Source organism: Carcharodon carcharias, chromosome 2, assembly GCF_017639515.1.
Source record: "Carcharodon carcharias isolate sCarCar2 chromosome 2, sCarCar2.pri, whole genome shotgun sequence".
Taxonomy (NCBI): domain Eukaryota; kingdom Metazoa; phylum Chordata; class Chondrichthyes; order Lamniformes; family Lamnidae; genus Carcharodon; species Carcharodon carcharias.
In genome coordinates this window covers 115,625,060-115,651,145 of record NC_054468.1, presented here as the reverse complement: position 1 = coordinate 115,651,145, position 26,086 = coordinate 115,625,060, and the positions used below count along the sequence as shown (strand labels likewise).

Sequence of the window (26,086 nt, the reverse complement as noted above, 5' to 3'; positions counted from 1 at the left end):
CTCTCCATGTGACTCGGTCTACACACCCTTCCATTTGTTTCTCTCTTCCCCCAGGTGCGCATCTAGCTTCCCCACAAATGCATTTATGTATCAACTCCTTGTGGCAGAGAGTTTGGCATTTCAACTGACTTTATCATGCTCAAAGCGCGTCTGTAATCGCTCGCAGAGTCTCTCTGACCCAGCTAACTAGACCATTGCAACAGTCCAGAGCAGTCTCTGAAAGAAAGACTTGCCCTTATATAGTGCCTTCCCCAGTGCTGAAAGTCTCACAAGTACTTTTGAAGTATAATCGCAGTTGTAATGTGGCAGCCAGTTTACAGACAGCAAGATCCCACAAACAGCATTCTGATAATGACCAGATAATATTCTTTGTGAAGTTGATTTGAGGGATAAATATTGGCCAGGACTCCGGAGAACTCCCCTGCTGCTCTTTGAAATAGTGCCATGAGATCTTGTACGTCCAGCCAAGCAGGCAGACAGGGCCTCGGGCAGAAGCACCAAGGGGGGAAACCTTTTTATGTGATGAATGGTCACGATTCGGAATGCATTGCCTGATGGGGTGGTGGGTGTAGATTCAATAGCGGCTTTCAAAAGGGAATTGGATAATCGCTTGAAAGGAGGAAAAAGTTAAACAGATATGGGGATGCAGAGGAATCGATCTGACTGGATTGCTGTTCACGAGCTGGTGCCGACTGGATGGGTCGAATGGCCTCCTGTACTGTACTGTGTTCTGATTTCAGGAAGGGAAATAGAGCATTGTGAAAGGGGGAAAAATAATTGAAAGCATGTTGCCACATTTTAAGGATTAAATATTTATGAAGCTTGAAAAATTGCCAACACTTGGAGGGGAAAAATTCAGACCCCTGTTCCAAATGTTTTGGTCATATCGTGTATGACTCTGCAGTTCTCAAGTCATGCTCCTGCCTTTCTGTAAACTTTCAACGTGAAACCTGAAGAGAACTCTAGGAAGAAAGCACAAAGCAAATTGCCAAGTTTGCTGGCCTGTAGTGAAGTGAATTTGTCCTCTGTCTAGCTATTTATCTACCCCTCATTGTGACGTATCATTTTTGTTAATGGCTTTATTACCAATTTGTTGTAGGCTTGCAAATACTTGCTGAGATCAAATCTTTAAGGCCCTGCTGCGGTATTTGGTTTCTAAGAGGTTTAAACATCCTGTGCCAGTTCACCCAAGTTCGAGTGCAAAGATTAGCCCATTTTTATCAATGCAGAGCTGGTTATTGCCGAGCTTTTGCACCATTTTGATCTTTAACTGTCTACAGATGCAGTTAGAATAGGGTTTTTTTTAAATTAAAAACTTATTTCTCAGAATTTGAAACAAGTACTTAGGACTCCATTCTGGCAGCTGGGAGCCCTTGTTCTGGATTAAGTCATGGTGCATTGCTCAGGTCGGCTTGGAATAAAAGATGATTCCTGTCCCTGTGAAATCACGGACAAGGGATCTGTATACAAACCAAAAAGAAAAATGCATGTTCATACTGACTGCACGGTGGCGGAGGAAGAGAGCAATATGGGATGCACGTGATCGGAACAGGTTATGATTTTTAAGGAATTAAAGAATGCTTGTTTGCTTATCAGTCTGTTCTTTGCACTCTAGCCGAGCATGCTTGCATCTCTGATCCCTGTCATCATGGAGGAAGCTGTTCTGAAACTGCTTTGGGGTTCGAGTGCCTGTGTGCCCCTGGTTGGACTGGCCTGACTTGTAGCATTGGTGAGTATCCTGATGTTTCTGATATTGCTGTATGCAAAAGGCAGACACACGAGCAGGAGAAGTTTATATTTATTTATTTTTTAAAAAAAGGACACCGGCCATTTTTTTCTGACTTTGCAGTAGAAATCAGTGTAAATATTTATGCTCTCGTCATGACGAAGTGAATGAATTTGGAAGGAAGATGCTGGGGTCGGGGGTCGGCTGACCAAATTAAGTGAACGTCAAACTCTACTGCAATTGTAGAATTTGTTTTGTGTTTCACTAAATCATTTTTTTTGTCACTCTTTTATTTGTATAGATATTGATGACTGTGCTCTGAACCCCTGTGCCCATGGTGGCACTTGCCAAGATATGGTTGATGGCTTTAAATGTGTTTGCCCACAACAATGGACTGGCAAAACATGCCAGTTAGGTAACAATCTTTTTCTAAACATTTAAAAGTTTTTAGTGTAGTGAGCTGGTTATTTTAATGTGCAGTTGCTCTTTTTATATATAAACGAGTTTTTGTTTATCATTCTTGGGTCTTTTTCAAAGATTGGGGTGGGAAAATTGTTGGTTTCTGGTGCATCACACACTTCTAACAAAAGGCAAAGGCGGTGGGAGAAGTGGGTGCTGGAAATCTCTGGAAAGGGAAGCATGTGGCACTGTTTCTTTCCTGTGGGAAAGATACTGCACCTTTCTCGGTCGTGTCAGCGCTCTCAAGCCAAGAAGTCTTGCAGCTGGATTTAGAATGGGGATGATCTCTCAAAGAATGGGGCTGGCTGCATTCCTTCTGCAATCCTTTTAAGCTGCCTGACTACAACGGGGGCAAGCAGTGTCTCTCTGGACTTTGGAAATGCTTGATTAACTCTTTTTTTATTACTATTGTTTAATCCTGCTTTTTTTGCTGTTGGTCCGTAAGTGGGCTTGTCAATGAATCTGTCTAAATTGCATCTTGCCTTTTAGGTGCAAGGTGAGTTTCCTTCTCCATTTCCCTTCTTCCCTGCATGTGCAGTGTTGGGACGGTGTGGATTGGAGTTCCCCTAGAATGCTTACCGACTTACCAGTAAGCAAAAGGTGGCACGTGTACACTGCAAGACCAGCTCCTGGGTTACAGTCACCATTTTCCTTTCAGGACTCTGTAAGCACTTCACTGAGAATGGATGCGTTGCCAAACTTGGGTTGGAGTGAGAGCCCTGGGACTTGTATCTGGAATCACTGACAGTAAAACACCGGTAGCTGATCAAAGCCTTATAACACCCTCTCAGGCTGTGGTTTTGGTGGTGGGAATTAGCCCTCGGTGGTCCAAAACAGCTTTGTTCACCTGGTGCCTTGATTTCCTTTTTTTAAAAAAAAAAATCCTTTCTTATCACAGATGCCAATGAATGTGAGGGAAAACCTTGCGCAAATGCAAACTCCTGTCGAAACCTGATTGGTGACTACTACTGTGATTGTATGCCTGGGTGGAGTGGCAAAAATTGCGATTCAGGTTAGTCTTTTAGTGTGCGCGCGCATGGCTGTTTATAGATCTGAAGTGTACTGTTTGTGAAGTTCAAAACTGCCTTCAGAATGAATGGTACTAACATGTATTGCTAGGCAGGGAGACATCTGCAGAGAGCCAAGTTCTCAAAAAGGGAGTTGAAGAACCAGAATGAATATGATAAATTTTATCAGTCATTGAACATAATGTAGCCGCTTTTGATAACATAAGAAACGAGCCAAAACTGAAGTGTTAGTAACTATTTCCAAACGCCGGCATGGAGCTAGACGCAACTTAATCAGCTTGCCTGAAAGCATGCAGAAAGTATGACAGTTGTATGCTGTAGAAGCAAGAGTGTCCTTTTGAGATTCTTATCAAAACTTTGTTTCGTTTACAGATGTTAATGACTGTCACGGGCAATGCCAAAATGGAGGAACTTGCAAGGTGCGTCTTTGTTTTTTTTGTGTGAAAAGTTTTTTTTCTCAAAAAATGGCAGAGATTCAGTTAAATATCATTCAAGCTTTCCCACAGGGGAGACGCTGAGTGGATGTCTTCTCTTGTGTTGCGACCTAGAACCAGGAGAGGCGGTTTTAAAAAATAAGGGGACTCCCGTTTAGATGGAGATGAGGCAGAATTTCTTCTGAGGGTCGTCAGTATATAGAATTCTGCTCCCCAGTGAGCTGGAGAAGCTGAGTCGTTGAATATATTCAAGGCTGAGCCGGTGACAGATTTTTGATCAGCAAGAGAGTCGGTGGTTATGGAGGGTGGGCGGGCAGGCAAGTGGGGTTGAGGCTACAATTAAACCTGCCATGATATTGAATGGTGGAGCAGGCTCGAGGGGCCAAATGGCCTATTCCCCCTCTTATGATCTAAGCTGTTTTGCTTAAATTTATTAAAACACTTGTATTTAGTGCAAGCAAAACTCATCTGCACCTAATTGCACTTTGGCCGAGAGCATGCACAGTTTGAAGTTAGAATTGAGAGAAATCCTTTAAGCGTTTTGCACCTCTCATGCATACCACCACCGAGTCAATTGCAACTAGCTGTTTTAACTTTATTTTACCCCGTCGTAAAGGCTAACGATTTCAAGGGTTAAATGTGCTTGCGCTAGCCTGACGACTGATTTTTTTTTTCCCGTTTTCAGGATTTGATTAATGACTATCGCTGTACCTGTGTGCCTGGCTATGCTGGTGATAACTGTGAGAAAGACATCAATGAATGTGAAAGCAGCCCCTGCCTCAATGGAGGTCACTGCCAGGATGAAGTTAATGGATTCCAGTGTCTGTGCCCCGCTGGTTTTTCTGGAAACCTCTGTCAGGTGAGCATCAGGTGTAATGCATACTCTGGATAACTAGGCTGCCACAGAAGATCTCTGTCTGACTGGTGTGCACTGCTGTCTTTCAAAACCACTTAAGGCCTTCGGCACACTAGCCTGTGGCTTCGAATGAAAATTTGAAAGCAGTGTACAATTTCAGTAGTCAAGGAAAGTGGCCTTTTCTCTCTCTCCCATTTGACAATGCGGGGTTACAGCCGCATAGTGACTGTTGCTGGACGTTAATCCAGGCCCCGGGTTACTAGATATAGAGACGACTTCAAATTCCACCATTTGGCAGGGGAATTTGACCAATTAGTTAAAAATCTGGATTAAAAAGTTAATCTCAGTAAATGGTGACCACAAAATGGCTGAATTGTGATTTAAAAACCCACCTGGTTTACAAAAGTGCCTTTTAGGGAAGAAAATCCATCCTTACGTGGTTTGGCCTAGACGTGACTCCAGACCCACGGTGTGGTGTCCTCTTTAACTGCCCTCCCTGAAATGGCTGAACCAACCACTCAGCTGCATTCAAGGAGGCGAGGATGGGCAATTTGGGATGGGTCGTAATGTTTGCCTTGCCAGCACCCCATGAGTGAATTAACAGAGTAAGTGACTGCCCTTCAAAAGCATACCCTTGGCTGTAAAGTGCTTTGGGACAACCTGAAGTGATAGTCAATATGGCACAGAAGGAGACCAGTCAGCCCATCGAGTCCATACTCTGTAAAGCAATCTAGTCAGCCCCATTCACTTGCTCTGTCCCCATAGCCCTGCAAGAATTTATTCCCCTCCAGTGACCCATCTATTTCCTCTTGAAATCATTGATCCCCTCCATGAACAGTGCTATAGAAATGCAAGTGCTATAGAAATGCAAGTGCTATTTTTTTTTTTTAAAACCAATTTTATTTTGATCTTCACCCTAGCCTTGGGCATACTTTCTGCTGGGACCCCATGTGCTTATATTAGTGAGACTCCCAGGCTCGAGAATTTCATCATAGGGGTTTGACAGAAGAATGAACGGACAATCCTGTCATCGCACAGCACCTTGTGCATCCTATCACTAGAGTGATTTTTATTTTTTTTTTGGTGTTAAGGAGCTCTGGCTGATTTGTGTTGTTCCTTCCCCTCCCCGCTTCAACCCAGGGTCACTAAGGTTAATTGCAGTGCCCAAACTGCTAGCTGCAGATTAACTAGCCTGGGATCACATCACACTGGGGACCTTGTGGCCTGTTAGGCTCAGTTTTGAGTTGCCTTTATCCAGCTAAGTCACGGAACAGTCCATTTAACCACCGCAGCCTTTTTTTGGGGCCTGGAAGTGAAAAGTGTTGACACCCAGAAGCAGCAGTGCAGACGAAATATAGGTCATCACTAGCTGGAGGGTGATTAGACTCTAGCTGTAGATTTAGATTGCTGAAGGTTTACTGTGCTGTCTTTGTCCTGTTGACCTCTCTTTTGAGTGTCTAATGTTACCTATCCTCTGTAGGGTAGAAGAACTTTAAACTATTTCCCTTTTTACATTTTACAGCTGGACATCGATTATTGTGAACCAAACCCGTGTCGGAATGGTGCGCAGTGCTTTAATCTGGCCAATGATTACTTCTGCAGCTGCCCAGAAGATTATGAAGGGAAAAATTGTTCCCATTTGAAAGACCATTGCCGAACTACTCCCTGTGAAGGTACGCCACTTGCTTCAAGCAGCTTTTGTTATCCTGAGTGCTATGGTGGTGGTGGGGGGGAACAAAATTCGAAGTAAAGTTATGCCAGCTCTCAGGTAGCACTCTTACTTCCAGCAGTCGTTGCCTTTCTGGCTCAGTTAATTGGTTTATGGCACGGCTAGTTGGGGTCATCATTCCAAACCCTGTCATAACAGTAAATAAGATGCGTATGCTCCGATGTTTTCAGAATGCTGTGGGAGCCTGGAGTTGCTGTCCCTTGCAGAAAGGAAAGGGCATTATTTTCAACGGAGCGGATCCAGGCTTAACCATTAACCAGCTCTGTGTGTGTTCCGCCTAATAATTGCTCCGTGGATTTCTCATTCTGTTCTGTGGATGGAGAATGTTAGGTCAGACCCACCACAGAGTGATAGTAATTCCTCAGCTTGGTTCTGATATGTTTTAACATTTACAAGAAAATGTACGTATCTCAGTTGGAAAACAATGCAGGCAGTTTTACGCAGGCAAGGCAACGTATGTTTTTTTTTTTTGCATTCTGTATGCGTCTAAAACATTACGTTTGTGGTTCCTCACTCACTTTCTCCATTGCCTTTTGCAACAAAAAATCCTCGTTTGATGTGGACTAGTGGCAGTCATCCAAAAGTTGGGACTGTGCTCTTAAATTCCACAAAATATTTTAAATTATCGGTACTGTACATGCGTCTGGATGTCCCACTGTTATCGTTTGCATATGAGTTCATTGACATGGGTCTGAGAAATTCCATTTAAGAAAGTATTTTGCTTCCTGGTATTTTTTTCCCCCAGTTATTGACAGCTGCACAGTTGGTGTAGCGTCCAACAGTACGCCCGCTGGGATACGGTACATCTCCTCAAATGTTTGTGGACCTCATGGCAAGTGCAAGAGTCAGGCCGGTGGAAAATTCACCTGTGACTGCAACGAGGGATTCACTGGTACCTACTGTCATGAAAGTAAGAATGACATTGTCTGTCTGTCTGTCTCTCTCTGTACCACCTCCCCTTCTCCTCTCTCTCTCCCTCTCCTTCTCCTTCTCGCTCCACACCCCCCTCCCTCTTCAGTTCCCCCTCTCCTGCCTTTTTCTCTTACCTTCCCCTCTTTTTCTTTCTCTCCCTCTGCCTTCAGTTACCCTCGCCCATTTATCCACTTCTCCCCCCCTCCACAAATTAAAAGCTTAAGATCCTCCTCTAAATGTTGAGCTGCAGGTCTTAACTGTTCTTGCAGTAGATGAGCAGAACCTCTTCTGTCTGAACCTTGGACTGTGCTGTAGGTTATTCATATTTCCTTGACTAGCAAGACTTTTATTTTCCCTTATGACCCTGTGGCATCTGTGAATAATCAGCTAGTTGTCCCTGATCTTGACACACAATTCACTTGTGGCGAGACCACACTTAGTAACAGAGTGCAATTTTAAAACTTGGGATCAATTTTCTCTCTCTTTAGTTTGTTTGAAGCAGAGGTCTTTGTTTCAACATGAGATTAAAGCATCCAGGCTATTTAATAGTCTTTATCAGTACTCTTGTTTTCTGAGATCAGTTTACATCTGAAATCAGCAGGAACTTGCTGCTCATTTAAGTGTTGCTGATCAAAATGTTAATTTGAAGCTTGAGAATCTTACACCCAGCTGAAGAATAGCAAGCATTGAAAAAGAGAACTTTGCTTTCTTGAAATCACCTTCTACGTTTCCCATTCCAGACATTAACGACTGTGAGAGCGATCCTTGTAAAAATGGTGGGACCTGCATTGACGGAGTCAACATCTATCAGTGCATATGTCGTGAAGGATGGGAAGGGATCCTTTGCCAAATCAGTAAGTCGAGCAGCCTCCGAATTGCTTTGCAGCTCTCAAATGTTCAGAGCAAGATGTCGAATTTTTATTTACCGAATCTGTTCAGTAAATAAATCTCCACACCTCACACCTCGAACAATTCCTGTTTATTCCCTTCGTAAAATTGTAGAGGTTTACGGCTCAGAGGCCACTCGGCCCATCGTGTTTGGGCCGCCTGAGAAACTAGCCATGCAGCTTAGTCCCATTTTCCAGCATTGGGTCTGTAGCCCTACAGGTTACAGCACTTGAGGTGCACATCCAGACGCCTTCAGTATTGGGTTTACTCCTCAGGTTAGAAGTGTAGCAGGTAGAAATGTGCAGATAACATGTCGTATTTGCCAGGCTGGCATTTCAACAAGGACTTGCATTAATGTAGTGACTTTAATGTGGTAAAACATCACAGGAGTGCTATCGGACAAAATTTAACATGGAGCCATACGAGGAGATATTAGGATAGATGACCAAACACTTTTGGTCAAAGGGGAATGTCTAAAAGGATGTGAGGGGGGGATTTAGAGAGGGAATTCCAGAGATTGGGGCCTGGGCAGCTGAAGGCACAGCACCGATGATGGAGTAATAGGAAGCTGGATGGACAAGAGGTTAGAATTGGAGGACCATCAAGACCTCGGGGTTTTAAAGGTCTAGAGGGTTACGTGATGGTGGTGGGGGAGGAGGGGGGGTTGGTGTGCGGCTGGGTGGAAGGTGTGGGGTGGGGGAGACGTGTGAAGGTTCGCTTTGTTTTTTTTTTGAAATGGCACTGCTTGGTGTCAAATAATGCTACCTCATAGCTTAATGCGGTGCAAGTTTGACATGCAGCTGTCAAGTTTAGGCTTTGTTTCTGTTTTGCAGATATTAATGATTGCGCATTAAACCCGTGCCAGAATGGAGGCAAGTGTCAGGATCTGGTGAATGACTTCTACTGTGAATGCAAGAATGATTGGAAAGGCAAAACGTGTCATTCTAGTAAGCGTTCTTAGCTTATTTCCTCAGTGTTCTGTTTAAGTTCATTATGGTTCTCTCTCTCTCTCTCTCTCTCTCTCTCTCTCTCTATCTGTCTCTCAAGAAAGCAGAACCTTTCACCTGTTGTGGGCAACTGTTAAACTTGTGTTACCTTGCAGGGGATAGTCAATGCGACGAAGCCACATGCAACAATGGCGGGACGTGTTATGATGAAGGAGATACGTTTAAGTGTATGTGCCCTGCTGGCTGGGAAGGTGCCACTTGCAACATAGGTAAGTGATTGCATGATTTAAGAATTTTTTTTTTTAACCATTTCTTTTTCATGGTGCTGTTGGCCAAGACTGTAACCCTTTTTTGTTTTTCTCTCCCCTTGTCCTGTAGCACGAAATAGCAGCTGTTTGCCGAATCCTTGTCAGAATGGTGGAACCTGCGTGGTCAGTGGGGATTCCTTCACTTGTGTCTGTAAAGAAGGCTGGGAAGGAGTCACGTGTTCGCAGAGTAAGTGCCAGTATTCTGCATCAGCACAACTATAAAAGATGGCTGCATTTGTTACTCTAGTTACAGCCAAAAATTTAATTCGCCAGTTTTTTTTCCATTACCAAAGCAGTTCATTAAGCTTCACACAGCAAATTACTTTGAGCGCAGTGAGTTTTGTCCAAGCAAATGATAGTGGGGTGCGTAGATCATTAAAATATCCTGAAAGGGTTCAGGGGGGAATAATAAATAATGTAAAAATAGTAAAAGGCGAAGGAATGCTGCCCTTTATATCTGGAATACAAGAGGGAAGTAGTCCTACTTCATCTGTACAAAGCTCTAGTTACTCCACACCTGGAGTACTGAGAGCAGTCCTGGGCACCATGCCTGAGGAAGGGTATATTGGCTTTGGAAGGAGTGCAGCCTAGGTTTACCAGAATGATGCCTGGACACACAGGGTTAAAATACCAGGCTTCTGAGACCAGTGTTTTATTCCCTGGAATCTAATTGGTTAAGAAATAATCTGATCGAAGGATTCAAGACCCTATTTTCTCAGGATGAGTCTCTGAATAAGGGGCATAGCCTAGACACACTTCAGGAGTGAAATTAGGAAATCCATGTAGATGGAGTGCTCTCCCAAACTTGGTAATTGATGCTAGAGCAGTTGCTAATGTTAAATTTGAGTAGATTTTCATTTGCCCCTTATCCCTTAATACCTTTGGCTAAGGCAGGTATGAGAGTTGGTCACAGATTAGCTGTGATCTTACTGAATGGTAGAATGGGACTTGAGGGGCTAAATGGTCTACTCCTGTTCCTTTGACTATAACCTGCTGTTACAGTATCCATGAGGCTAATAGCTGCCATTATATATGTGCAGATGCCAAGCCACTTCAGGCAAGGGCAGATGTACGGTTCAAGATGGAAATATAAAAATTTCTCTCTGGGTTGCACTGCTAAGCTGTTAGGTTGGCTGAGATACCATCTTGCTTTCTGCTCTCTTTCTCCCCCCATCACCCCCAACCCAACCCCCCCATTGAAATGCAGTGAATTCTGTGAAGTTGCTATATTTGTGTAGTGGATAAAAACTCAACTCACCACAAAGTCTGATCCATTTTGATCCTCGCAGCATATTATCAGTGAGAGTGCTAATTTCTGCTAAATAAACCCCTCCCCTCTGCCACTGAAAATTAACTTGCCAAAGTGTGGAGCCTCCTTCAGGTTTTAATTGCCGGTGAAGATTTGAGGAACTTAAATTTTTTTTTAATTTTTCTATCCGTGCCTCTCAACCCAATCATTCTTGCCGTCCCTCCGCCTTGTTTCTGTACCCGATTTGACATTGACTTCACCCACCCTTCTCAGTCCTAGCACTGTTAATCAGATTGAAAGATGGTGAAACAAAGGAGATGCTCATTACTTACCCCATTTGCTTCACTCCCAGATGCCCTTTTTCCCTTGCTGTGAGGTTACCAGTTTACATTTATGTTCAGCAAGCTGCCACGCCCAAAATATAAAAGATTAAACGTGCAAGGGCATGTCTGGCTAACAGCAGACCCTGTTGGATTCACTCTTCCATCAAATTTTGGCCCAGTGTCTTAAATCTAATTTCACCATCATGTTTATGTTCTCTTCTTGGCCTTGTTTTTCTGAAAGCAGGCAAAATAAGCATTTTAACTGCGACTCTGCCAGATCTAATCGCAATCCATTTTACTGCCCAGCTCTAGACCTGTGCCTGGGAGAGACACAAATTACATAAATGAACGCAGATGTGATCTTGTTCCCAACATTCTTGGCTGATCAGCGAAATGTCTGCTTCCACTCATTTCTTCCTGTTAGTTGCTTTACAAGCACTGCCTCCCTATGCGCACATCTGTCAAGATGTATTTAGCAAAGTCCATGGTGAAAGCCTGGAATCCATTCAGAAGAGTAACAGCCCATTTGACAAACAGTAAATGACTTCCTACACTTTAATCATAGGCCTGTTAACAAGTAACCACCTTAGGGCGCGAGTACAGTGGGAATTTTATGTTTCACAGAAGTCGCTGTGACTTATCATTAAAACCTTAATTTTTTGTGCTGTTCTTTCTCCCCACCCCCCTCCCCCAGATACAAATGATTGCAATCCACACCCATGGTAAGTGAGGTTTTCGTATTTTTAAAAATATTTTTGGATTCTTTTCTCTACTTGTGATTATAATGTCTCCATGTCTAACGCTAACTTTGTAATTTAAGTTACAACAGTGGCACTTGTGTGGACGGTGAGAACTGGTATCGATGTGAATGTGCTCCTGGTTTTGCAGGACCAGATTGCCGGATAAGTGAGTTTTTTTAATTAAAATATGGCATCACAGCTTTTGCTTGTTTTTAATTACTGAATCATTAATTGTATTAGCCGCGAGCTGTCCTTAAACAGTGAGCAACTGTGGTAGAATGAGCTAAACTCGAGCCCCTTTATTGATATCATGTTTACTTAAAAGCCATTCAGTTATTGTTTAACAATTGTGTTGTGGTATTGGTTTACCAGTGTAGAGTATTTAGTTCAAGAAGTGAGGATAAAGTAGTTAACTACAGACCTGTTTTTCTAATATTGCTTGTAGGCAAGCCCTTAAAAATTCATTATTCCATAAAGATTAAAACAAGTGAGCATTTAGAAATATGTAAACCAGAATATTCAACCTTGCACTTTCAAGAGCAAGGCAAATTATTGCTCATTTCTTCAATGAAACGCCTCATAAGGACTTGCAGTAGATGTGGGGCATATGGATTCTCAATGCATTGGATGAGTTTACACAAAAAAAAACTTTGCTAGATTGATTCAGGTGGGCGGGTATAGACTGTAACAATGTGGGCAGGAAGTGTTGAGGTAATTGGGTGTTGCACTGGATAGTTGGGAGTGATTTGGGATTTGCCAGCACAGTCTCAAAATTGCCAGTAACCTTGAAAATGGCCAGTTTGCCAAATGCTGCAGTGGTGCTTACACACGATGTAGTGGGATGAGCAGACAGATAGCTGATGCAATTTACTGTGGGTTCGTAAAATATTTTGGTATCTTTCCTTAACTATTTATTGTGCCACTGTTCAAGCAAGTGAGTTTTCTGTAATCAACGTTTATTTAACTAAAACCCAGCCTGAGTTACTTATGACCTCTATCACCATAATGATCTTAACTAGTTCCATTTCTACCCTCCTATTGGCTCTTTTAGACTGTCCTACTTGAGAGCTGGTGTACTAAGCAGCTTAAACTCTCAGATCCTGGGCAAGTTGCTTTGCCAGTCAGCATGAGTTTTCCATGGGTACTTTGCACTCTGCTTCTGGTTTGATTATTGTCATGTAACATGCTACAGCAGGGCCCTATGAGTTGCTGAAAGCAATAGCACCAAAATAAACTGGTACTCGAAAGAACTAGTTAATCAAAGTGGATGTTTTAATTCTTCAAAACAACGGAAACTGTTTTGGTGACATTTCATTTTGCTTTAGTTTTTTTTTAAGGAAGAAAACCATTCTAAGCTCCCTCATTGAATTTATCCAGTGAATGGTTGGTTGAGTCTTGCAGATCTGATAAATCCCAGGTGTAATTTTTGGGTTCGGAGTCAGTTGATTCCCTGTCAGGGGATGGGTTTAATTTAGCTCGTGTGGAGATTCCTGCTGCTGGTTATTGCTCCTGCGCTCTCAAACTCTTGCCGTGTCACTCCCCACACACCCCCTCCTGCTTTCTGTTAATGCAACTGTTAAAGGCTCAGTTGTGATGCCACTGCAGTCAAATAGACCATTGACCTTCACTGCTGCTCACCATTAAACCTTCACTAGAAGGTGCACGGCTCCTGTTGAATGTACCCGGGCAAAAGTCATCACCTTCGGGAGGAGTGAGAAGAGGGATTTGAAACCAAATATTCCTCTTTGAAACTGGCTGACTTCTGTTTGCTCCAAGTTTTTTTAATTTTCTAGTGTCCTTGGCATGCAAGTCAGGTCGAGACTATTGCGGGTTTATAAAACTATTAATTTGATGCAAGGACACAGGTCTGTTTGGATGAATTTTAAAAGTTTAACCTTCCGATGTCCGCCTGATCTCTTGCAGTAAATTGAGAGATTCTAACCCAAAGTGAGATTTTAAGCTTCGAGTGTGATGGACAGTTGAGCAGCACCATTGTTTTTTTTTTTAAAAATGATAACAAAAATCTCAGCAGGCCAGTCAGCATCTGGAGAGAGAGTTAACGTTTTGGGTCAATGACTTTTCATCAGAAAGGTGCGTTTAAGTGCCTTGGTCTCATTGTGAAACGATTACTTTTTCAGACATCAATGAGTGTCAGTCTTCACCCTGTGCCTACGGGGCTACGTGTGTGGATGAAATCAATGGCTATCGCTGTATTTGCCCTCCAGGCCGCAGTGGTCTAAGATGCCAAGAAGGTAAAGCATGTCTCCAAGCACAGTGGATTTAAATAGATTGGATGTATCCCTTGTCCATAGAAGATTTAAGAGGTGATCTGATTTGAAGATGATTAAAGGATTTGCTAGGGCAGATAGAGATAAACAAATCCAGAGCCGGGGGCGTAACCTTAATATTGAGCTTGGTCAGTCAGGGGGTGAAGCACTGCTTCACGCAAAGGCTACTGGCAACCTGGAACCCCTCAACCAGCTACTGAGGCTGAGGGATAGTTGAACATTTCAAAACTTGAAGGTTTTTTTCAGGTAAAGATATTGAGGCTTACAGAAGCAAGGCAGGATGAATGGAGCTAAGGTACTGATCAGACCAGGAGCAGGAAGGAGGTGACTATTTTGGCTATTCAATACAATCATGGTTGATCTTCAGCCTCCATCTGCTTTCTTGTCCTTTCCCTTGATCCCACAATCTCAAAGAAGGGCTGAATGGGCCTATTCCTAGCCCAACATCTAATAATGTTTTCATACAACAGCTTATACTTTTAATCTTGCTGGTAAGACCTGTTGCATTTACAGTGATGAGGGTTTAACGTACCAGCGTTCTTGCACATCAGAATAATTTTAACAATGTTCTTAAACTGGCTGTCATGATATCGTTTTGGCTGATGAGTTGGGGCGGTGGAGATTCTGAAGTTGGGGCAGTCAGGAGTGGGGGTGTCTGCAGTTGGGAGGGTGGTGGGGGGGAGTTGGGTCTGAATTCTACTTTGCAAACTTTGAGATGATTCTTTTTTTACGAATCAGATTCTGTGATTTTAATGTTAATCTCTATCCACATGCAGTTACAGGGAGAGCTTGCATTCTGAAAGATAGTGTTGCATCACATGGAGCTAAGTGGGAAGAAGACTGCAATGGATGTCAGTGTCACAACGGCAGAGTTACATGCACAAAGGTATGATACATGCAACAATGCACTTAAACCTGTGAAAATGAAGTTTTTATAAAAGAAAATAAAAATATTGAGCCTTGTTGAAAAGAGATGTTGCTGAAGCTCTTGCACTTATCGGGACGAACGCAGGAATGCCAGATTTCAAACGATCACAACAATTTATCTACTACAGGGGAAAGGATGCTGAAAATAGTTGAGGGGAGCAGGGTGGTGGGAGAGAGGAAGGAGACGAGAGTAAAGGTGATCTCCGATTTGGCTCTTTAAGCACCGTGTTTGCTTCATTGAACATAGTTACAATTCGGCCGTTGGGATAAAGAAGTGATTTTTGGCAACGTGAAATGGGAAGCTGGCCCACAGTATCACAAAGGGCATCGAAAAACCAGTAGCTGAGGCTGTTAGGGGTGAAAATAAGTGTGATGGTTGCAGGATTCATGGATAGTTAAACCAAGCTGGTGATAGGGATTTAAAAAAGATTAACTTGAAAAGCTAAACTTTAAGCTACCCTTTACTGTCTAGTCATATTTTGCCAACAATTAGCCGTGTTTTACATATTCAAGCTAGGTGTGGCTAGCTGAGGTTTTTGCTCTCCACGTACTGGCATTTCAAGCATCCATTAAATTGTATATTTGCCTTTCTGCTTTCCATCCATCCTAATGAAAGGTCATTTAACCGCCTCCCTATTAGGGTGTGTGAAAGGATATAAAATTGGAGCAAAGGTTAGGCCATTTGGCCCCTCAAGCCTGCTCTGCCTTTCAATAAGATCATGGCTGATCTGTTTGTGTTTCAAGTTCCACATTCCCACCTACCCCCGAAAACCTTTGATTCCCTTACCTAACGAGAATAAGTCCAACTCTGCCCTAAAAATATTCAGTGACCCCGCCTCCACTGCCTTCTGAGGCAGACAGTTCCAAAGTCGCACAACCCTCAGAAAAAAAATTTCCTTATCTCTATCCAATAAGGGTGAGCCCTAATTTTAAAACAATGCCCCCTAGTTCTGGACTCACCCACAAGAGGAAATATCCTTTCCACGTCCACCTTGTCAAGACCGTTCAGGATCTTTTATACTTCAATCAAATCACCCGTCACTCTTGTAAACAAGCCCAGCCTGTCCAATCTATCCTCAAGATAACCCGCTCATTCCAAGTATCCATCTAGTAAACCTCCTCTTAAACCGCCTCCAACGCACTTACATCTTTACTCAAGTAAGGAAACCAAAACGGCGCACAGTATTCAAGTTGTAGTCTCACCAATTCCCTGTGTAACTGAAGCATAACATTCTTTTATGTTCAATTCCTCTCAATAAAGGATAGCGTTCCATTAACTGCCTTAATTACTGGCTGTACCTGCATACTAACTTTGACTCATGCATGAGAACGCCTAGATCCCTCTGCACTTCTGAATTCTGCACTTGTTCTCCGTTTAAGTAATACCTTGCTTCTTTATTCTTCCCGCCAAAGTGAACGACGTCACATTTTCCCACGTTATACACCGTCTGTCAGATTTTTGCCCAGTCACTCGACTTGCCTATATCCATCTAAAACTCCTTATGTCGCCTTCACAATGTACTTTTCCTACTTATCTCTGTCGTCTGCAAATTTAGCTACCATGCCTTTGCTGTCCTCATCTAAGTCATTGATGTGAATTGCTAAAAGTTGAGGCCCCAGCACAGACCCCAGGTTGAATGGTTGCTTGGCTAAATGATCTGTTGTCTTTCTGTCAGCATATATATTCCCTTCCTCTCCCCCTGCCAACCCCAGTCAGCTTATCTGAAATAAGTATTTTGATTTGGGGAATTGTATTTGGATGATTGATCTCGTGCTCATAAGATTGAGCAAGAAAATGAATGCTCCAGTATGGAATTTAGCTAGGATGTTGTGAACGGTGAGGAGGATAGTGTAGAACTTCAAAAGGATATAGACAGGTTGGTGGAATGAACAGAGAAATGTGAAGTGAATCGTTTTGGTAGAAAGAGTGCAGAGACACAACACAAAGTAAAGGGCACAGTTCTAAAGGGGATGCAGGAGCAGAGGGAACTGGATGTAGATGTGCATATATCATTGAATGTGGTAGGACAGGTGGTGAGTGTGGTTAATAAAAGTATACAGCATCCTAGGCTTTATTAATAGGGGCAAAGAGTACAAAAAACGTGTATAAAACACTGGTTCGGCTTCAACTTGGAGGATTGTATCCAGTTCTGGATACCACACTTTAAAGGCTATAGAGTGGGTGCGGAAAAGATTCACAAGAATGGTGCCAGGGATGAGGAATTTTAGTTGCGTAGAAAGTCGAGACTGTTCACCTTGGAGAAGAGAAGGTTGAGAGGAGATTTGATGGGAAGTTTTCAAAATCATGAGGGGGTCTGGACAGAGTGAATAGGGAGAAACTGATCCCACTGGTGGACGGATCGAGAATGAGAGGGCACAGATTTTAAGGTAATTGGCAAAAGAAGCAGCAGTGACATAAACTTTTTCATGTAGGGTCTGGTTAGAAACTGGAATACACTGCCCCAGTGTGGTGGAGGCAAGTTTAATTGAGGCTTCCAAAAAGGAATTGGATCATTATGCGAAAAGGAAAAATTTTCAGGATGGCAGAACAGGCCTTAGTGGTGCTAGGTGAATTGCTCCTTCAGAGAGCCAGCACAGACACGATGGTCTGAATGGCTCCAAGGTCTGTGCTTTTGTCATTCTTTTCCAGGATGTGTGCATCATTGGCTAGGCCAGTATTTATTGCCCATCCCTAGTTGCCCTTGAGAAGGTGGTGGTGAGCTACTTCCTTGAACCGCTGCAGTCCACCTGGTGTAGGTGCACCCACAGTGCTGTTTGGAAGGGAGTTCCAGAATTTGACCCAGTGACAGTGAAGGAGCGATGATATATTTCCAAATCAGGATGGTGAGTGTATTGGAGGAGGACTTCCAGGTGGTGGTGTTCCCATGTGTCTGCTGCCCTTGTCCCTCTAGATGGTAGCGGTCGTGGGTTTGGAAGGTGCTGTCTAATGAGGCTTGGTGAGTTCCTGCGGTGCATCTTGCAGATGGTACACAACACTGCCATGTGCATTGGTGGTGGAGGGAGTGAATGTTTTAAGGTGGTGGATTGGGAGCCAGTCAAAGCGGGGTTGCTTTATCCTGGATGGTGTCGAGCTTCTTCAGTGTTGTGGGAGCTGCACTCATCCAGGCAAGTGGAGAGTATTCCATCACACTCCTGACTTTTGCCTTATAGATAGTGGACAGGCTTTGGGGAGTCAGGAGGTGAATTGCTTGCTGCAGGATTCCTAGCCTCTAACCTCCTGTAGCCACAGTATTTATATGGCTAGTCCAGTTCAGTCTCTGTGAAATAGTGATCTATTCTATTGACTTGATTTTGTTGTAAGATGAACAAAGATCATTATTTTTAGAATCTTTACTCAACAATTGGCAAGACGTAAGACCGTTTTAAAACTACATCAAGATCCGTAAACTATTTTTTGAGGAATGCTTCAATAAGAATGGGCTCACTGTCGAGTAGATAATGAATTGAATCAATTTTGTCTTGTAGATGTGGTGTGGACCTAAACCTTGCAGAGTTCACGGGAAAGGCCATAGCAGTTGTCCAGCATGGCAAACTTGCCTCCCTATCCAGGATGACCACTGCTTTGTTCCTCCATGTGTAGGCTTGGGTGAATGCTCATCCAGTCGCCTGCCAACAAAAACCAGATGTCAGCCTAACGTGGATTACCTTGACAGCAGTTGTGCCAAGATCACTCTTGCTATTAACAAGGAGATGCTTCGACCGGTATGTCAAAGTAATTTTTTTTTTGTTTGCTTTCATTCATTCATGGGATATGGGCGTTGCCAGCACTTATTACTCATCCCGACTTGCCCACAAGCTGGTGATGAGCTGCTGCCTTGAATGGCTTACTGGGCCATTTCAGAGGGCAGTTAAGAGTCAACCACATTACTGTTGATCTAGAGTCACATATAGGCCAGACCAGGTAAGGATGGCAGATTTCCTTCCATAAAGGACATTAGTGACCCAGATGGGTCTTTAAAGACAATCCAGTAGTTTCATGGTCACCATTATCCTTAGGTAATCATTTGTAATGTTAGAGACTCTTCTGAATTTGTCCATTTCAACTGCATGAAAAATTTACCTGGTATTTTACGGTTTGATTTGTTTTCCTTTAGGGCATTACCATTGAACAAATCTGTGCAGAGCTGAGGCATCTACAGATTTTGCGCAACCTTTCGGTAGAATATTCACTTTATCTCGTCTGCGAAAAAACTCACTCCGCTGCTAATGAGATTAACGTGGCAATAGTAAGTATCTCCCTGCATTATTAAAGTTTCAAACAGTCCTGGCGCTGATAAAGTCAGGTTGGAGAAAGTTTTTTTTAGCCTGTGCTTGCAAAAACCCAAAACAAAATATCCGCTATTAGATGTGATTGCACTATTAGACAGCACATGCTGAACAATCTTGAGTGTGGTAACAACCAGTTTAAGATAATCAGTCAAGCTCATAATGTGTCTCATTTACACTCGCTAGAAGTGACAAACATTCATGCAAAGGGACCCATTCACTGTAAACAAAAGGAATATGTTCAAGCCTTGTGCATTTTTTGAATTAGCTGTAAGCTTGAGGTGCCTATAGTTTCCCATTGGCTGAGGCTTTTCCATGGAGAAAGCAATCAGTTGACCTGCCAACCAATCAGCACCCTTTTCCCTGGTAGTGTAAGTTGATCATTTGAAATTTGGCATTCTTGCTTTTGTCCTGACGTTCTTACATTTTACCCTTACTTCCACCCCCCACCCCCGCTCTGCAGTCAGTGGAAAATTCACTCCAGGAAATGAACCCAATCAAAGATATAACTGAGAAAATTACAGACGTCATTAGTAAACGCGATGGAAACAACACTATTCTTGCAGCTATCGCAGAGGTTCGAGTCCAAACAATGCACGAACCACTCAAGCCAGGTAAGTCTCGATGCGATTGGGAATTTGGGGCGGTGGGGAGGCAGTTCTGAAGCCCAGGTTGTCTGAAGTGTTCTCCTGTAAGGATAGGGACTAATAAACAGTGACGTCAGTCTGGGCTGCTGTCGTACCTGCTGACAGTTTTAGATTGGAATTGGGTATCTGCTGCCCTTCCCCAGACAACCAAAGGTCCTAGACACAACCCACCTTACTGCAGGCAATATGGTCCAGCATCTGCCAGACAAATCAACACGTGTTTGTGTACAGGTGAACACGTTTAATAATTTGACTACATTGCTACCAGTCAGCAACAGTACCTCCATATACACTTACTTGTTTTCACACTTCCTTGTTTTGTTTTCTTGCTGCTGCCTGTCCAAGACACAACCTTGTGTTTTGCCCTTGGTACCCAACTTTAAGGGAGCCACAGCTCAAACATTGCTTTCTCATTACCCGGTCCCCAGTTGTTATAGCACGTGAAGTTGAGGAACCTCATGTACCTTTTTTTTCTTTTTGAACTTTTACCCCATCTCTCCTGAAAAGCATCAACCCTTGACGGGTTCCCAAGCAACCAATGTTTTTGTTGCCTTGCCCAACTTGGTGCTCAGCCTGAGATTGTGGGCAGGCAGTGTAATGCCATAAGGTACGGTTCGACCCAGTCCTCGTTTGACATTCATGTACACGTGTTTCAGTGAGTGTGACCGTCTCATGATCAGGAGCGCAAATTCTAAGGGTGGTTGGTTTAACTGTAGAAATCCAGTTGCTGCTGAGGTTGAGACGAAACCAATTCAGTGACTGTGAAACAGTTCTGGTTTCCATGGCTCCTGTGTTGGCTCGGGGCATCTCCCAACGAAGGCGTGGGAGCATCCTTTTCATACGAGCATACGAATTAGGAGCAGGAGTAGGCCACTCAGCCCCTCGAGCCCACTCCATCATTCAACAATAAGATCATGGCTGATCTGAATGTCAACTTCAACCCCACCATCCTGCCTACCCCCCATTGTCAGCTCCTGTTGGTGCTGTCTTCACTCGTGTTTTTTTTCCTTGCAGATTTCCTGGTCCCCTTGCTGAGCTCCGTGATCACAGTCGTTTGGATTTGTTGCTTCGTGATGCTGTTTTTCTGGTGGATACGCCGTCGGAGAAAACGCAGCAGTCCTACTCCCACCGCGTCGGATGACACCACTAACAACGTGCGCGAGCAGCTGCACCAAATAAAAAACCCCATCGAGAAGCACGGGATGAATAGTTCAGCCAGCAAAGACTACGAAAACAAAAATTCGAAAATTGCCAAAATAAGGACGCATAACTCAGAGCTAGAGGAAGTGGATGTAGACAAGCACCAGCAAAAGACGAGGTTTTCCAAACAGCCCGCATACACACTGGTAGACAGAGATGAAAAACTGGTACAAGGTACTCCTACAAAGAATCCGAATTGGACGAATAAACAAGACAATAGAGACTTGGAAAGTGCACAGAGCTTGAGTCACATGGAATACATTGTATAGCAGTCAGTGGTGCTGCTTATTTAACATTAAACGATGCACAGCCTTTTGCTATCCCCGAAGGCTCAAAGTCATAGTTCCTAAATTGTTCTGTAATATTTTTTGAGTGTAAAGGGTATTATCGACAAAGAATCCCTATGTTCGTCCAAGTTGAGACAAACTGACTTACACAGGCATTGATAGTTGCTGTGGTTGGCTGAGATTACACAGGCTGCATCTCACCTCTATGCAAAACTAGTCAAAGTGCCCTAATGTAAATTCAGTTGCTGTTTAATGCATTGCTGAACCATTCTGTAATTAAATCACAGTTTAATTAGGATTCCTCGCCCTTTGCCAACCTACCCAGTTGTAGGCGTTAGCCCGCTCCCGGTTTAATTTAAGATGGTGAATTTTTATTTATTTTTTACTGGCTCTGATCTCTCAGTATTGTTAAGTTGTGTATAATAAGTTTGACTTCGTTAGTCTAGTTTTGTAAGTGCCTATGCAGCTGGAAACCACAGCAATCATCAACATCCAAGATGATTATTTTTTGTTGGGGGGCACAATGTCAGCAGTTGCTGTTCAGATGAAGAATTTAATAAAAAGGCCAAGTGTTTATGATTTTGTACAAATGTAAATACTTTTTTAATTAATCACTGTGTATATTTGATTTAATAACTTAAATAATCAAGAGCCTTAAATACCATTCCTTTTATTTATATGTATGTTTAGATTTGAAGGTTTTTGATAGCTTTGTAAGCTTATGGCTCCTTTATTTTTGATGAATTGTTTCTTTATGTTTCAGTAATGTTGCCTTCATGCCAAATTTGAGGTGTGCTCTAGATGCTGAATAGATTATTTTTTAGCACTGGCAATGGCCTTGTGCCTCAGAACTGTTTTGTACAATGTCAGATATTTTGGATCAATCTCTATAGTATCACTTCAAGCTCTTTTTCTTTTTTGGCCAGGATTTTTTTTTTTATATACATCAATTTGAGACAAGCGGAGAGCATTAGACTAGAATGCTTTGATACTTGCTGCTTTAGAGTTCAAAACATTTGAGTGACAGGCAGACTGCAACAAAATACACTTGTAAGGGAACAAATTAACCTATTTACTTTTGTGTAACTGAAATGTGAGTGGTTGCATGTACTTAAAAAAAAAATAAATAAATAAAAACATTGAATATCTCTAGATAGTGCATTTGAATTAAAAGCACAGCACAGCATTGTTTTGTAAATCCTGATCTTTCACCCTGGATATAATATTGAACCACTTGTAGATTTGATTTTTGTAATAACATACCTGCATTTAGGAAGTATTCTAGTAATAAGCTAGCTGTTGAATACTTGAATGGTAGATTTTTCCAGTGAGATCACTATGTAAAAATGCCAGCTCACACTGCCTGCCTTAGCTGAGGGAATCCAGACGCCTCTGCAGAGTATATCTATACTGAACTGAAAAGGCTCTTAAACGTGGTCATCTCATTGGTAAAACCTTGATCTTGATGTTTTCTTGTGTATTGTGACATTAGTGTTATATGAACATGAGGATGCATCTTTGTGTTGCTCCTGGCAATAAATTTTGGAAATTAATATTTATTAAATATTTTGATACAACAATGCACTACTGTTGTGTGCTTTCTTTTCAAGATGTGCATGCATTTCCATAATTTCAAACATTAGCATTACACAATCAGTTCTAAAATGTGCCCATTGTGTTTATCCAGTTCTGAAATTTTCTCCTGGCAAGATTACAAAACGACATTGATAAAAATACAGGTACTTCTGTACCTTGATCAAAAATGCATTGGCTTGTACAGTGCACTGCAACTAACGTGATGTTTTGGAACTGTAATGTATCCTTTGGTTAGTAAAATGCTGGGATATTAACAAGCTTTTTGTCAAGTAGTTTGGCCAGTTTGACAATTACTTTGTAAACTTTCTGCAAATTCTTTTCTCCAATTGTGCACCCTTGCATTGGCTGCAGATGGTTGTTGATCTTTTGACCAATTGGATGAATGGAGGGCACCATTTCGAAATAGGCAAGTAGTTGCATTACCTCAGGCTGTCTGTATTCCTTTTAAGCTGCCTGTAAGAGTTTTGTTGCTGTGTAGTGTAATAGCTGGTTCAAGAGACGATCTCCCATAATTTGATTCATAGCTTCATAAATACTTTGTTAAGCAACTTGTATGTTACTTTCAAGCTCTTACTGTCCAGTTTCTCCCAGTTTGTATAATAATCACTACTTGCCAATTGTTTAATTCTCTGTAACATGTCTGTACGTTGTGACTTTTTCTTGTGCCCATTTTCCAAAAAAATCCCAATAAAAAGTTTTGAACAGAAATAGTTGGATTTTTATGGAAGATTTTACTCACTCGGTTTGCCCATCGCACTAATCTATTGCTGGATGGAGGGGGCAGGCAGGGGGAGGAGGAAAGAGTGGAACTAGAACAGTTTTTAATGATCTATTGAGCATTCCAGTAATTCAAAAACGTGAGGTATTGATGAATGTTCTCCAAGTCTGGATGGCCAACTATACTGATTCGCATTGGGCAATAGTGAATGGGGCATGTTTAACAATGCAAATTGACATTGCATTTTGACCAAATGGCCTCAATCTATAAGAATGCCCCCTGCTTCATGGTCAACCAAATTCAGAAACCGTACAGCTTGAGCTTCAAAATAGAGTGGGCACTACAGAATGAAATGGCTGCTCATCTCTTTGTGGTTCACGTGCAACTGAGCTCACCTGTAATCAATGCACTGAAGGTGACCAACCCACATGATGCGCTGATTGTACTCTTCCTATGGTGCATCATTTCTGTGAAATTTCTATTGAAATGCTGTATAATCTATTTTTGTAACCTGTGGGGAGGTGGTAATTTATTACTAAGAATTCCTTGCAAACTGCTTTTATTCTTTCGTTCTTCACAATGCTTTTGAGTGCCACCACCTGCTTGTGGCTGCTCAGGAATGGAGGGCTTCTCACTAGCCTTTTAGGTGAGTGGTTGATCTGTGTGCTCTTTTTTTTTAACCATTTTAAACCGCTAATTTGATATTTGCTCTCAGTTTGGGGAAATGAAAGTTGTCAGTTGATTCACATGTAGAGTCCTGACAGTGCTGTAAAGGCATTTGCCTTTTAACCTATGGTCTCTGGTTTGAGTCTTGATGCTGGTAGAATTTAGACTGTATGTGCCACATGTGTATGTTCTCTGCCAGACTCTCAGTTTGGGGCCCTCTAAGTGACGTTGAAGAAAAAATTCTAATTTTGATCTGGATAAATCTGAGACTATAGTAGAACTTTTAAAAAATATTTCCGTAATAGTCTATTTACTAACAGGATATTTGGGATACTTTATAATCCCTATCCAAAAGTTCCTTTTGTTTTTCTGAATACCACTAGGTTACAACTGAGTCTGATAATGGTGCATCTACAAATTTCCTGCTGTAAAGGATCAGCACAGAATTTGCAACCTAATCTAGGACGTAGAATGTATGTGTTCTGTAACCGGAAAACGTGCCCATTACAAACACTAATCACCTTCCCCTCACCACCTCCCTCACCCCATTGTTTACTCTCTGGTTTTGGGAACCAAGTTTCTGGATTTAGTTGCGCAAGTTTGAAGTGTGGGTATTGTACTACAGCTTAATCACCAATCCCCATGATATACACCGATTATCTGTCAATGCACGAAGAGATTTGAAGAAATCATTGATAATTTCATGCTTTTCAGACTGGGAGGCCATTTTAGTGTGTTTGGGGACAGGTGCTCAGTGCACACAGATGCCACTAGTAGTTTGTCATCAATGCCTGCTGTCCTGAAGCTTTCAACAATTACTCGCTGCTGCAAAACTGTTAGGAGTGGTGGTAAGCCAAAGGTGCAACTGTAAGTTTGCTTTTGCTGTTGGTAAGACTGGAATGTGGATGCTCAATAATGGTCTGCTACAGGAATTGTGCACGAATGGCCTTTTTTCAACATTGATATTGGACATGCCCAAAACCAAATCGCAGAAGTTTGTCTTTGCTGATGATGCAGTGTAGACAATACACAATTGTTGACGAATACACAAGCAGAAGCATGCAAGATGTTCACAAACAACTTGGACTTTCTGGAATATTATTCCCAAACCTGGCAGCTTGATCCCATCCTGAGAACAGTTATGTTATGTTCCATCTAAACAGTAATGCTGCTTGGAAAGAATCTAGTGTTTCCTTCTGTGTGATCCCCACCCTAAATACCTGGATATCTCCCTGGACAGGACACTCTCACCTGTTGGCCTCATCTCATCAACACTAAAAAAAAATGGTAAAAACCAAGGTAAACCTGATCCCGAAACTCATTGGAGCTTCCTGGAGCATTTTGCACTGTAACTGTGGCCCTAGATCGGGGTGATGACAATGGTATCTGGGACACAAGTCTGTTCCAATTGAGTGGCTCCCGTGCCATCCCACATTGCCCTGCCTGCCATTCGCCATGATGTTATGCTTCATATGGTGGAAAAAGTCATGAGCAGCACCAATCTTCCCTTTCACAAAGACTTGAGCATTTTTTTGTGTGGTTTTAATTGCACTGGTCATTCTAGGGAAGCAGCAACTAACATTCATACAGCTGCCTTCAGCCTGCTATCCAGATGGAGGGAATGGTGAGACACATGCAGTTCATCACTGACCCAACAGCACAGGTCCCTGGTTTTACCCTCCCTCCCAGATAGTGGACGGCACTCAGCCGAACATGCACAGGGCATCGCTGGCGTGACCACCTCCATAAGTGGCAGATGAAGGATAAACCGAAGTACAATTGTTGTCTTGAGTCCCAGATCATGGCACAGATCACATTAACTTGCCCCCTAAGAGCTGCTGCAGAAGGCACCTCATTTATTCACTTGGCAT

General features: G+C 42.6%; 1 protein-coding gene across 2 annotated transcripts in view; it reads left to right on the top strand.

The window, feature by feature from the left end:
• The window catches only part of jag1b (jagged canonical Notch ligand 1b), a 47,489-nt gene extending 23,952 nt beyond the window's left edge, over positions 1-23,537 (top strand). The window contains exons 8-26 of one of the 2 annotated variants that reach the window (XM_041174089.1): positions 1,616-1,729; positions 2,028-2,141; positions 3,084-3,197; positions 3,586-3,632; positions 4,333-4,506; positions 6,026-6,176; positions 6,978-7,142; positions 7,885-7,998; positions 8,866-8,979; positions 9,135-9,248; positions 9,358-9,474; positions 11,554-11,581; positions 11,680-11,765; positions 13,738-13,851; positions 14,664-14,773; positions 18,301-18,537; positions 18,930-19,061; positions 19,565-19,715; positions 20,763-23,537. In XM_041174089.1, the coding sequence (XP_041030023.1) occupies positions 1,616-1,729; positions 2,028-2,141; positions 3,084-3,197; positions 3,586-3,632; positions 4,333-4,506; positions 6,026-6,176; positions 6,978-7,142; positions 7,885-7,998; positions 8,866-8,979; positions 9,135-9,248; positions 9,358-9,474; positions 11,554-11,581; positions 11,680-11,765; positions 13,738-13,851; positions 14,664-14,773; positions 18,301-18,537; positions 18,930-19,061; positions 19,565-19,715; positions 20,763-21,217 (2,651 nt within the window). In that variant the 3' untranslated portion in view covers positions 21,218-23,537. The remainder of the gene's footprint in view (positions 1-1,615; positions 1,730-2,027; positions 2,142-3,083; positions 3,198-3,585; positions 3,633-4,332; positions 4,507-6,025; positions 6,177-6,977; positions 7,143-7,884; positions 7,999-8,865; positions 8,980-9,134; positions 9,249-9,357; positions 9,475-11,553; positions 11,582-11,679; positions 11,766-13,737; positions 13,852-14,663; positions 14,774-18,300; positions 18,538-18,929; positions 19,062-19,564; positions 19,716-20,762) is intronic. The other variant, XM_041174097.1, reaches the window with a different exon arrangement.
• Positions 23,538-26,086: the final 2,549 nt, after the last annotated feature.